This window comes from Chiloscyllium punctatum, chromosome 15 (assembly GCF_047496795.1).
Source record: "Chiloscyllium punctatum isolate Juve2018m chromosome 15, sChiPun1.3, whole genome shotgun sequence".
NCBI classification, from domain to species: Eukaryota; Metazoa; Chordata; class Chondrichthyes; order Orectolobiformes; family Hemiscylliidae; genus Chiloscyllium; species Chiloscyllium punctatum.
Window position 1 is genome coordinate 7,994,154 of NC_092753.1, and position 12,843 is coordinate 8,006,996.

Genomic DNA, 12,843 nt, shown 5'->3' on the forward strand with positions numbered 1-12,843 from the left:
AAAATTTGAAAAGATCCAGATAATTTCCAAAAGGAGATAGAAAAAAACTCAAACAGAAAACGTGTTCTCAAGGCAAGCAAACTTGTTAAGCAGGACAAAGAAGGCAAATATGCTCCCCCGTCTTCAAGTTTTAACCATTAACAGCATTAAAAAGTTACGTGCTAATTTGGTGATTTACAATTAATTTCCATTTTGGTAAGGAATTGTTCTTAGCAACCTCCACATTTCAGCATTTAGCTGCACGTGTACAGGCAGACATTAATGTCAGCTTCATAGCAATGATGACAAACACCAATAATTTGTCATCATTATAATATAATCTGGACTAAAAACTACAGAGACAAATGAAAGATAGAATGGCACATTTCTTGAAAGCTACAATGTAATGTAATTATGAATCTACAATTGACAGCAACATGAAGTAATAATAATACATTAAAAATATTAAGGAAACATACATTTAGATGCTGTCTGACATCTTTATTAGTACCTTCCATAGTTTTACACCACGGAGGAGTGAGTTATACAAGTAGATTACGAAAGAAGCCGATATGTCAATCATAGATTATCAAGACTAAATTTCAATTTATAATATAATTTAGTAATAAAATGTTCACCTTGAAGGATTCCAACATGCATGATACAGATACATTATAGGTCCAGCACATTATTAATAACAAAACAGCAAAAACTGCCAATTAATTTTTTTTTCAATGCAAAATTAACACTAAAAACTTTATCATCTAGAAACCTGCACACTAACTATATTAGTTTCTGTTTTCAATTAGGTTACAAAGTAATTCAAACATTTGACATCCATAAGTTTTCCAGCTTATGAATTTCCATAAATATATGGAGTCTACAGAAATAGCATAACACACAGCAATGTCAAAACACCTCTTGATAGTACAGGGTAGCATTAGTAGTTGATTATTTTTGAACCAACCTTTCTTTGATTTAAAAAAACTAACGTTCCCCTCAGGTCTTTTATCCTCACTACAAAATCCACTTACATCAAAGTATGCTTTAAGTGTATTTGAAGGTTTGTCATCAGCTGTATTTAAAATCATCTGTAACTGCTGGATGGTGTTCATTGCGGTCCTGCATGGGAAAGCAATGGATGAATTAAGCAAAAATTAGGAACAAATACCTGGCATGTACTCAAATCACACTGACACCATAAAACAAACAATTCTACACATCTTAATTTGTTCTTCTCATTTTCCAAGACACATTTGTCATAGCTGAGCTCTTCCACAACTATTTAATGACAAAAAAAAATTTACAACAGCAACTACATTAATGGAATACATTGCATAAGCATTAAACAGAAAGAAGTATATACAACAGAAACATTGAAGTGGTAAAAATCATAAAAACTGGTACATTTTAAAATAAATTATTTAACAGTGACTATTTATAACAAATTAAGCAATAATATCTTACACTCATTTTAGCATCACTATCATGGCATTGCAAAAATTACTTTTTATTTGTGCATTGATGGTGTCTTTTCAGAAAATGGCAATTGATAGAGTACAACTACAATATTAAGTCACAAAATAATACATTTACTTAAAATTTTTCAACAGAATGATAATATGATTTTTCTTTCCTACACTGCCTCAGAAACACCGAAGAGGGAAGCTTACTTCCTTAAAATAAGGACTCTGTATAAATAACAATGCATTGCTCCTTCTTGATTGACAAATTCAAACACTGTTTGCAGTAACAGCCCTTGTGTAAATGTAGTCCATGAAATACACATACGTTCTTCAAATCCATCACCACACTCTTACATATTGATCTGCATCTGTGGTAACTGCAAACAACATAACTGATCCAAAGTACACACAAGAATTCTAAACAGAAATCTCAAAAATCACTGATCCAAAAATAAATAACATTGACAACATCCACACAATTCAATCAAACCAAATTAGATGTGGTTTGATCACTACTAACTGGGGTTTACAGCCTCTTGTGCTATCAGGGAAGCAAGGCTTCGACATGAGAAGTACAACTCATACACTTCAATGAGTTCAATCTATCATGTACTGAGATTAAACCTTACTGAAGGATAGAAGAGAAAGAATTTAAAGAGTCAAAACTCTCCAAAACCAGGAAATAAACTAAGTACAAATGATGCAATTACTCAAAAAACCTGGCTTGAGACTAATTCAATTGTTGAATTGAAATTGGCCTAATTATCAATATCTTTCAATAACTAGCCTGCCAGATGCAATGTTAAGTGAAGAAAGAATGCTGATGAGCAGAATGGTGGTTGCAGAATATTGATATCATAGTAGCACTTTGAAACAAATGAAGGATTTGCACAACTTCAAAGTGCATCAGAATTGCAGATTATGATTTTAAAATTGTAGGAAATAAACTATAAAACAAAATATTTGCATGAAACAGAATGACAATTCTTCTTGCTTCAATCTACATTTCCCAATTTTGATTCTTGCTGTATTAGGATAACTGCAATTCTGATTAAGTTTCAAGTGAATTATCAATTTACAAGTCACAACTTAAGAGCTAATTGTCACAAAGTCCATACCCAAACAAATAAATCAATGGTTCTAACACGGATTGACTTTTGCAATTCATTCTAGCATGGAGAGTTAAAAATGTTTCAACATTCACATTGGCAAAATGGGTCACCACGATATTGTCAGTCCACATACAGACCAAATGGACTTTGAAAATCTGAGTGAGTAATAATTAGGTCACTCAAATTTCAGAGATCGAGTCCAAGTCATATCTATACATCACAGATGATAGTGAAACGTAATGTAAATTCCAACATAATATTTGCTTCTCGGACGCAATCCAAGATTCCAGTTTCATGCCTGAATGGGTTTCTTGAATAAATTACTAAAGGGTCACCCAAAATCAAGATTTAGTTACAATAATCTCAAAAGAATAAGGAGTCACAGAAACATTACCCAACAGAAACCACTGGCTATTTTCTGCAACAGAGGGGATATATTGACTTACACCAAAGGAAAGTGGTTTAAATTCTGATTTGATACTAATTGCAATTCTTTACAATTGAAGGGAGAATACAGTTAATTGTATCCTTGACCTGCCAGGCTGATGAACCAAGCCATGGCTGTCTGCGCATGCATAAACTCAGATGAGTGCACAAAGGGAACAGTTAGTTAAACATGTAGACTTGAAACCTCAAGCATAATTTTATAGAAAAACTGCTACTGCCATACAAGGGCCGTTGAAGTCAACTCCAATCATCCAAATTGTGGACAGCTCATACAATTTATTTTCAAAATGTGTAATTTGAGGCAGCATTTTTTTTTGTCTGGGTCTAAAATATCAGGGCATTATTCAAAATGCTTTTCTGACAAAAAAAAGAATATTTTTTCATGAAGTATCTTGTTATTTCCAAGCATAAGTCACATCTTTTTACTTCAATCTCTATTTGCAGTATAAATTAGATGCATCGCAAACAGCTTGTAGCCTGAAATATAAAAATCAGATTTATTCAATGCTCTGCCATTTCCAATCATCTTCAGCATTTCAAATTAGACTCCTTTCATTTGAATCTATAGATGTTGTAATAGTAGGTCAAGAAATTTACACTTTAATCATCTCAGTAAAGAGGTGGGCATCTTGATGGCTCATCTAAAAATAAGAACACATTGCTAGAAAGTCTGATTAACAGTTGTTTGATGGGACAGGGCTCAAGTATTGCTGAAAAACGTATTTTGTTGAAGCTTTTGTCTCACATTTATCTGGAAATTTTGCAATAAAAATTCAGTAGGAAAAGCAACATTTATACTGTAGGTATTACATGCAATTTAAATGTTGATTTCCCAAGGAATTTGCATTCTTGCAAAATGTCCTGATGAGTGTAAGATGAAAAGCTTCAATAAAGATATATTTTTCATCAATATTCAAATTCTGATAAACTCAAACAACAGCTAAACTTGATCATAAATATCAAGACCCCATGAAACAGTGCAAAATGCTATGTTTCAAAGAGATGACAAATTAATGGATTCCATGTAATCCAAGATGGAGGACAGAAAAAAAAAACTTTTGACTGTAAGAGCTGCTCCTTTTTTGAATTATTTTCAATGTTGGAGCTGATTTCCTCAAATTGGAGGAATTTTATAAATTGTTTTATAAATTGTTGCATTGTTTTAGAACTTTGAAAAAAAATCAAAACAACAGCACTTGAAAAAACAAGGAAGGGAGACAAAGGCAGTGACCACATGGTGGGAAGTGAATCAATGGAGAGCGAAACCTACGCTGCTGTGTGACTGAGCAGCGAACCTTCACAGCTACTTCCTCTGCTATTTAATTTTGTGTACCTCTGGACATCGGAGTTCATCTAAGAAAAATAAACAAACAGCGAAATTCACAGCTGACCTTGGAGAAACCTGTGTGGGGAGATCACAGCAAGGGAATAACTAAGTGGCTAGTTTTTAAAAAAAATCTACAATATAGTGGGTTCTTTTACATTATGTTTTTTTACTGAGGTCTGTCTCTTGATTAAACTTTAAAGATACAGAAAGAACCTAAGGAACAACATTTTCACGCAGAAGGTAGTGCATGTATGGAATGAGCTGCCAGGGAAGTGATGGATGTGAATAGGTTTACAACATTTAAAAAGCATCTGGACCTTTTAAATGTTTACAACATTTTAAGGCATCTGGACATGAATAGGAAGGGTTTAGAGGAATATGGGCCAAATGTTCCATAAATGGGACGAGATTTATAAAAGATAGCCGGGCTGCCTGGATGTGTTGGGCCCATTTCCATGCTATAAATCTCTACAACTCTATGAATAGTAAGTGAAAAGAAAAGCACCAAGAAGGAGAAATCATCACCTATTTGCATAAGAAAATCATAGAAAGGAAGGTAGAGGCATTTTCATGATGTACATCCCAGTTAAGATGGCATTGAAATAAAGAAACAAAAAAAGGAAACGAAGACCAGCTTGACACATTTGACTTGGCAGACCTAAACCTCATCCTCAAACAAACAGAGGGTGTTTTTGTCAGAAGTGACGGGCAGAAACAGGTGAGGATGAAAACCAACACAAAAAAGACATTTAAAGACATTTAAGTGTAAAACAACCAACTATAAATGTTTACATTTTCATTTCTGACTGAGTTATAATCCAATACACATTCAAAACTTAAGCTTTTATTATGAAAAAATAGCTGGCACATTTTTGTCAACATGTTGACATAAACATGAGCAGAAAGTTTGTACCTGACAGGAGTTTGGGGAGGAATGACTGTGTGACTGTCTTCAGTCTGCCACTTCTTTGGCGTTCTCTCAAGTTCACATCTTTAAAGAAAATGTATTAATTATCAAAGATTCACAAAGCATGTCAAGATACAGGAGAGAAACAGCACATTCAGGCCACTCTTCTTCATCATTCAATGAGATCATGATTGATTTGGTAATCCTCAACTCCACATCCCTGTCTTTTTCCTACCAAATACTTGGTCTTCTGATTAAAAATCTGTCTACCGCAGCCTTGAACATACTGAACAACGTAGCTTCTCTGGCCCTCTGTGGCAAATAGTTCCACAGATTCATAACTCGGAGGAAAATCCTCTTCATCCGTCCTTTATTGGTGACATCCTATTCTGAGGTTATGCTCACTGATTCTTGGACTCCTCCCATTGCAGGACACAACCTTTCCACGCTTATGCTGTCAAGTACTCTTACAATCGTGTTTTCAAGTACATTTAAGTGTTCTTTAATTGCAAAGAGATGAAATTATTTTTTGATAAAATAACATTACCTCATGTCATTCAAATGTTAACTGAATGCAAATTACCAAAAATAACTATTTTAGATGATTCCTACATTATTGGTGCCAATAATAAGTCTATATTTCTGCCGGATATTTAAATTGCAAATTAAAGAAAGACATATCACTGAAACGAAGCCCAAACAAGTTTCAATAATAGGATGTTTCATGTGATTTAGCTGAATATCTCAATTTCAGATATTATATAGATTATTTATTTCTAAATTTGGTAATACATTTCTATTGTTGAAAGTTACTAAAATCTGCTCCAGTACTTTTTAAAATTTCCTTTCTGAAAGTCAGAGCTGTGCACCAAACTTGAACAAAACGTTATCTTGCCTTGATGAGCTGAACACAAGTCTCCTTATCTTTTCAGGAAGTATCGAATTCACCACAGGGAGGAAAAATGCTCAGAGGGCTAAGTCTACAATTTTTCAACAATGAAAAAGGTTTTAAAAATAAGTTTGGCTTAGACTAATGAGTTGGGATCAAGCTGGCTGCACACTGAATGATCAGACTAATAGTGCAATTAAATAGTAGGGCATAGATACATTACCACTGATTCTTCTATTACAGGGAGCTCATTGAAGACAAATATTAAATAGACACGATGCACTCTCTTGAAAAGAAGCTTGCTAACTAAAAAAGTTAATCCTCGAAAAGCTATCCAGAGACTTTATCAATCATTGCTGAGCAAGGCAGTAGAAACTAAGACAGGAGCAAGTTTCTTCATCAACAGCAAATACAGAATAGGTATTTTTTTTCTGGACAAACATATTACCTTTGGTCTGGATCTATTTGCAGAGTTTTGTCTTGCTCAAGGAACAATCTTCCATCAAAATCTTTGTTCTTATGGTAAAGCTCTTCATATTGTCTTGAAAGTGACTCAATCTATACAAATGTCACAACAGCCGAAAAAAATTCCGCAAAGAATATTATACTTAGCATTAGTGCAGCTCATGTTTAGAAATGCTTCAAATGCTTTCCAAGTTCAGTACAATTAAAAAAAGACTGATCTGAAGATGCAGAACTTCTTCAGATTTGTTCCTGGATGTGATGATCTTGTCAACATTTATTATTGCCTATTTCTATGACTCTAGTTGTCTTGAACAGATAGCAGTTGGGCTTATGTTTGAACCTCTCCTATGCAACCAAAGTGAAGAAGAAACAATTATATTGCTCCATGGTGAATGACTTGTAAAGTTAATGGGAGGTAACAATATTGCCACAACATTACTGCTCATCCTTCCTAATGATTAAAGTTGCAGTGAGAAAAGATGTTAATCAAGAAATATTGCCAAGTTGTTATAAACATTCTGCATTACTTAACACAAACCATCAACTATGGGCAGATGGATATTGAAACTGGTGGGAGAGAATGAATCAAGAAAACTACCCTGTCTGGATATTCAACTTTCTAAGTATTCTCATAGTCATATCCATTCAGGTGATTAAGGGCCATTTAATCATATTCATGACTTGAGTAGTGTAGCTGTTGGGCTGGGAAATAAATCAACTACCAGAGAACCCAGTCTCTGACCTGCTCTTGTAGTGACAATGGTGCTGATATTGTTGGTGTAGTTAAAGTTTCTGTTCAGTGTGACTACTCAGCCCTCCAACACCCAACCCTCCACAAAAGAGGTCTACGGTGCAGTCCTTGGAAGTTAGAGGAAGATGCTTTAGTTCATCTTATTTGATAGCACAAGTTACTTGCCAATTGTGAGCCCAAAGTTAGATATTAAATTGGTTTTCTCTCTCTCTGTCTCACACACAAACACACCTGTAGTAGATTAGATCAAACAATCAAACTGCCTGCTTTCAACTGATGAATGTAAGTGTTTTTTTTAAATACAAAAAAGGTCACGTCTTTGAGCAAAACTGCTGAAACACTCTCTACAGCCATCTATTGGCCAAAGCCTGCAACCACATGGCATCTTACCACCAGAGTTAGGAGTGTAAGTGCTCGCACAAAGCATGCCCAAACATCTTAAATCCAAGTTTAGTTCGTGAATATGATTGAGAGTATAAAGATGTTCTTACAATATATTTTTCCTTGTCATAATGTTTGCAAACACATTAGTTTGCATGACAAAATGTATAACTTTCATTAACAAGTCCTATCAGAAGGATGCTGTGAAACTTGAAAGGGTTCAGAAAAGATTTACAAGGATATTACCAGAGTTGGAGGATTTCAGCTATAGGGAGAGGTTGATTAGGCTAGGGCTGTTTTCCCTGGAACATCAGAGGCTGAGGGGTGACCTTATAGAGGTTTGTAAAATCATGAGGGGCATGGATAGGGTAAACAGACAAGGTCTTTTCCCTGGGGTGGGGGAGATCAGAACTAGAGGGCATAGGTTTAGGGTGAGGGGGAAAAGATATAAAATAGACCTATCGGGCAACTGTTTCACGCAGTGGGTGGTAAGTGTATGGAATGAGCTGCCATAGGAAGTGGTGGGGGCTGGTACAATTGCAACACTTAAAAGGCTTCTGGATGGGTATATGAATAGGAAGGGTTTGGAGGGATATGGGCCAGGTGCTGACAGGTGGGACTACATTGGGTTGGGATACCTGGTCGGCGTGGACAAGTTGGACCGAAGGGTCTATTTCCAAGCTGTACATCTCTATGACGAAGCATAAATATGTGTCATCTTGCTTACCTCAGGAAACCCACCAGAACAGGGTATTTTAAGATTATCCAAAAAAGGAAGAAAGCTCTTCAAATAGATATTTTTCACCTAGACAAATGAAACACAAGGTCCATAGTCAAACATCTGAAAATGTGGTCATAAACATTCATTTAGCTACTCTTAACATGTTAAACCATATTTCTTACAGGAAAAAAAATGACTCATGATCCGAGAAGTGTGTTCTTCTCACCAAGATTGTGAATACTGTTGTTATTTAGTTTCTACTGCCCTCTTCAGGTAATGACATCCAAGATAAATCCTGACACTGCATGACATACTATTAATATATGGAAGTGGTTTGAGAGTGCTCTGTGCTAAGGGATAATTGAGTAAGCAAAAATAGTTTGCTGTCAGGAACTTCTGAATGCAAGAATTTGGAGTTTCCTTTATATTTTTTGAACTGATAACATTAAGTCAGCTTAAGAAAATGAAGTAACAAATTATATTGTGTATTTTACCCAATTGACTCAAATACTAGTAATTTCACTTTAACATCCAAGGACAAACTTTCCTTCTAAAAAAGTAATTCTATATTGGGCTTCCTAGGAATACTGAGTTACACAGAGTCAGAGAGCATGGAATAGATCCTTTGGCCGATCCAACCCATGCCGACCATGTTCCCAAACTAAACTAGTCTGCACTTGGCCCATTTCCCTCCAAACCTTTCTTTTTCAAAAATGTATCCAAATGTCTTTTAAACATTATAACTGTACCTGCATCAGAGAAACCTCACTAGAAAAATGGCAGACATATTAGGATGAGGCACCATCAAGACATGGCTTTCTGGCCAGTTAGACTTGATGAGTCAAAGGGACATTTTCTGTGCTCTAAAACTCCATGACTAAACTGGGCTGCCAAAGGTGCATCAACTCACAAATCAGAGCCTGGCGGCACATGGGCCCTCCAAGTTTTATATAAAAGGCAACTTAAATCAATTAATTTTATATTAAATTTAGACAGCAAAAATCAGTAAGAAAGGCAAGGAATTAGAGATCAGATCATTAGATGGATAGATTTTATTTATCTAAACTAATTTAAATGAGAATAGTGGCAAATGAGGAATAATTATGATCAGCTCAAGTTGGTATTGGCTATCATCCCATTACTAAATTGCTTACCTTTACTGTGTCCCTCACAAAAAAAATGTATTGTTATTCGAACAAAGGAACAGGAAAAAGGGGAGGGAAAATGTGGTTCCACTCTAATTTGTTCACAAAAGCTTGAGAAGGATCAACATTAGTAAGAGACAATTGTTGGCAAGACATGATGGGGCTGCCAGCGTTCAGATGTGAGAGAATTTTGTACAAGAAGAATGAACATGACCTGTATTTCTTATGGAATGACAGATTCTCAATATAAAAAACCATGCTGAGGTAATTTTAAAAAATAGAGGTGAAATTTGAAACTGGAGTCAAGGTCAAAAACATTTACATCTACACACTGGTCAAGACAGGATTGCCTAGCAAAAATACTTTTTAAAAGGACCAGGTCTAAATTTTAAAATTATCTGCTGTCATAAGATTGTGAATTACACTGAATTTAAATTATGTTTTAGAACTTTTAAGTTTTTCAATATTTTGACAAATTAAAGTGCTTTAGTGCTTCTATTTCATCACTGAAAAATATACATGAAACTTATAAATTAAGATTCATAAATTTATGATTTGGAACTGTTTAAGAACAAAGTAGGGAAGGGGGTCATATGACCTACTTGAATTCTTGATCAACAAGCCTAGATAGCTTGCTTGCTATGGGGACGGCAAAAAGGCTCAGGTTATTTGACTGTTAAGAAATTGAGAGAGATTTGGATCTGTAGACAATAGGAAGAACATTGTGTTGACAGTTATCTCTCTCAGACAGGTATGATAAATATTAGGTACTCCTTATACACATGACTGTGCAGCCAAATTCCACCCCAACTCCATTTGCAACTTCAGCAACGATATCACCACTGTAGGTCAGATCTCAAACAATGACGAGACAGAATACAGGAAAGAGATTGAGTGCTTAGCAGCATGGTGTAAAAACAACAATGTTTCTATCAACATCAGCATAACAAAGGAGTTGGTATCGACAGGATGAAAAACAGTGGAGGGTATGCCTCTTTCGGCATCAAAGCTCCTGAGGTGGAGATGGTGGAGAGTGTCAAGTTTCTGTCAGGGATGATCACCAATAAACCTGCCCTGGTCCATCCACATCAAAACGACGGTCAAGAATGCCCAACAACCATTTCTACTTCATCATGAGGCTAAGGAACTTCAGCGTGTCCACTAGGGCTCTTACCAATTTTTATAGATGCGCCATATTAAGCATCCTATTTGGTTGTATCACAGAGTGGTTTGGCAACTGCTCTTCCCAAGACCACAAGAAACTACAAAGTCGTGAACACAACCCAGTTCATCTCACAAACCAACCTTTCATCTACTGACTCCATCTATACTTCCCACTGCCTTGAGTAAACAACCAAAACAAAGACCCCTCCCACTCCAGTTACACTGTCTGCCACCAGCTTCTAGGAGGTTACAAGACCTGCCGAGATTCTCCAGAAATTTGTTTTTGTTTCAGATCTGCCGCATCCACAGTTCTTTATTTTATTTAAATGAATAAGATATGCATTGTCAAAATGAAACAGTTAGTTCAGCAATTTGATTAAGTGGGAGATCTTTATTTGAGCGATTGGTAACTTTGGCCAAAGAAAATTATTCCTGAAGTAGGGGTGAGCAACAAACACAGGTGTCTCCATTATTATTTGGTGTACTTAGATTTGTGTCAATATTTTTAGCCAGAACTTAAAGACTAGAACTCACTTAATACTAAAATGTAGCCATTTTGATAGGTTAACCTATATCAATGAACGAAGTGAGGGATAGTCAATGTAACTTCCCAGCTTAAAGAAGAATTAAAAATAATGTTTGGAAGACAACATCCTAATATTCTACCATCAATACTTACACTTTCACAGGCCAGGGGAAATCTACCAGGTCATAAAACTACTCTCAAGACTGGAGTACCTCCCCATGAGAACACACACCCCAGTCACTTCCCCCCCCATCATCAACACAACCTTTCATCCCCATTAACCATATCTAGTAATACTCAAGGTGATTCAGAACAGCAGTTATGCCAATACTTTTGCCTAGGCCTATAGTTAATACTATGGAGACATTTTAGGTCGGCTATACTGTTCATTTCCATCAAAAAATTTGATTACATTGTACATGTTATGAAATCAATACGGATTTTTTGTTTAAAAAAACTATCTTGTGGGACATAGGCATCGCGGGCTGGTCAACATTTATTGCCAGTCTTTAATTACCCTTGAGAAGGTGGTGGTGAGCTGCCTACTTGAACTGCTGCAGCCCATGCTCTGCAGATAGATTCACAATTCCGTTAGGGAGGGAATTTCAGGACCCCTGTCTGTATCAATGGTGCTGAGGTGAACATGGTCGAGAGCTCAAAGTTCCTAGAAGTAAATATCACCAATAATCTGTCCTGGTCCATCCAAGTCAACACTACAGTCAAAGCACACCAATGCCTCTACTTCCTCAAAAGGCTAAAGAAATTCTAAATGTCCACAATGACGCTTACCAATTTCTATATACACATCATATAAAATATCCTATCCAGTGCATCACTGCTTGGTATGGCAACTGCTCTGCGAAAAATTACAGAGTTGTGAACACAGCTCAGTCCATCACGCAAACCAGCCTTCCTTCCACACAGACTCAGTCTATACTTCCGGCTGCTTTGGGAAATAGCCAACATAATCAAAGACCCCTCCCCGCTCCAGTTCTACACTCTTCCACTTTCTGCCATCAGGCAGAGGATATATAGATTTGAAAACATGCATTAACAGATTAAAGAACAACTTCTTCCCCACTGTTATCAGACTTAGGGACAGACCTCTCATTTTAGAGTTGCACTTTCTGTAGCTGTAAAACTATATTCTGCATTCTGTTCTGTGCGGCTGATGTACTTATACAATGTATGATTTGTCTAGATAGCACGCAAAACATTACTTTTCACTATCTCAGCACATATGACAATAATAAATCAAAATCAGCATCAGTGAAGGTAATGTGATCTACTTCCAAGTCAGGATACTGAGCAGCTTGAAGGAGAAATTGTAGGCAGACATTTCCTCATGTATCTGCTGCCTTTGCCCTTCTAGATGGAAATGGTTGTGGTTTTGGAAAGTGCTGTGTCCAAGGATCTTGGTGAATTTCCGCAGTGCATCTTGTAGATAGTATACACCGCTGCCACTGAGCATCAGTATGGTGGAAATGGATGCTTGTGGTTGTGCTACCAATCAAGCAGAAACTGTATCATGGATGAGCTCCTTGAGGTGTTGTTGGAGCTGCA

At 36.2% G+C, this 12,843-nt stretch overlaps 1 protein-coding gene across 3 annotated transcripts in view; it reads right to left on the reverse strand.

The window, feature by feature from the left end:
* Positions 1-12,843, reverse strand: part of rb1 (retinoblastoma 1) — a 206,405-nt gene that overhangs the window by 135,729 nt on the left and 57,833 nt on the right. For all 3 annotated transcript variants that reach the window (XM_072584569.1, XM_072584568.1, XM_072584570.1), the window contains 4 exons: positions 8,452-8,529; positions 6,576-6,685; positions 5,245-5,322; positions 1,014-1,101 (listed from right to left, as the gene is read on the reverse strand). In XM_072584569.1, the coding sequence (XP_072440670.1) occupies positions 1,014-1,101; positions 5,245-5,322; positions 6,576-6,685; positions 8,452-8,529 (354 nt within the window). The remainder of the gene's footprint in view (positions 1-1,013; positions 1,102-5,244; positions 5,323-6,575; positions 6,686-8,451; positions 8,530-12,843) is intronic.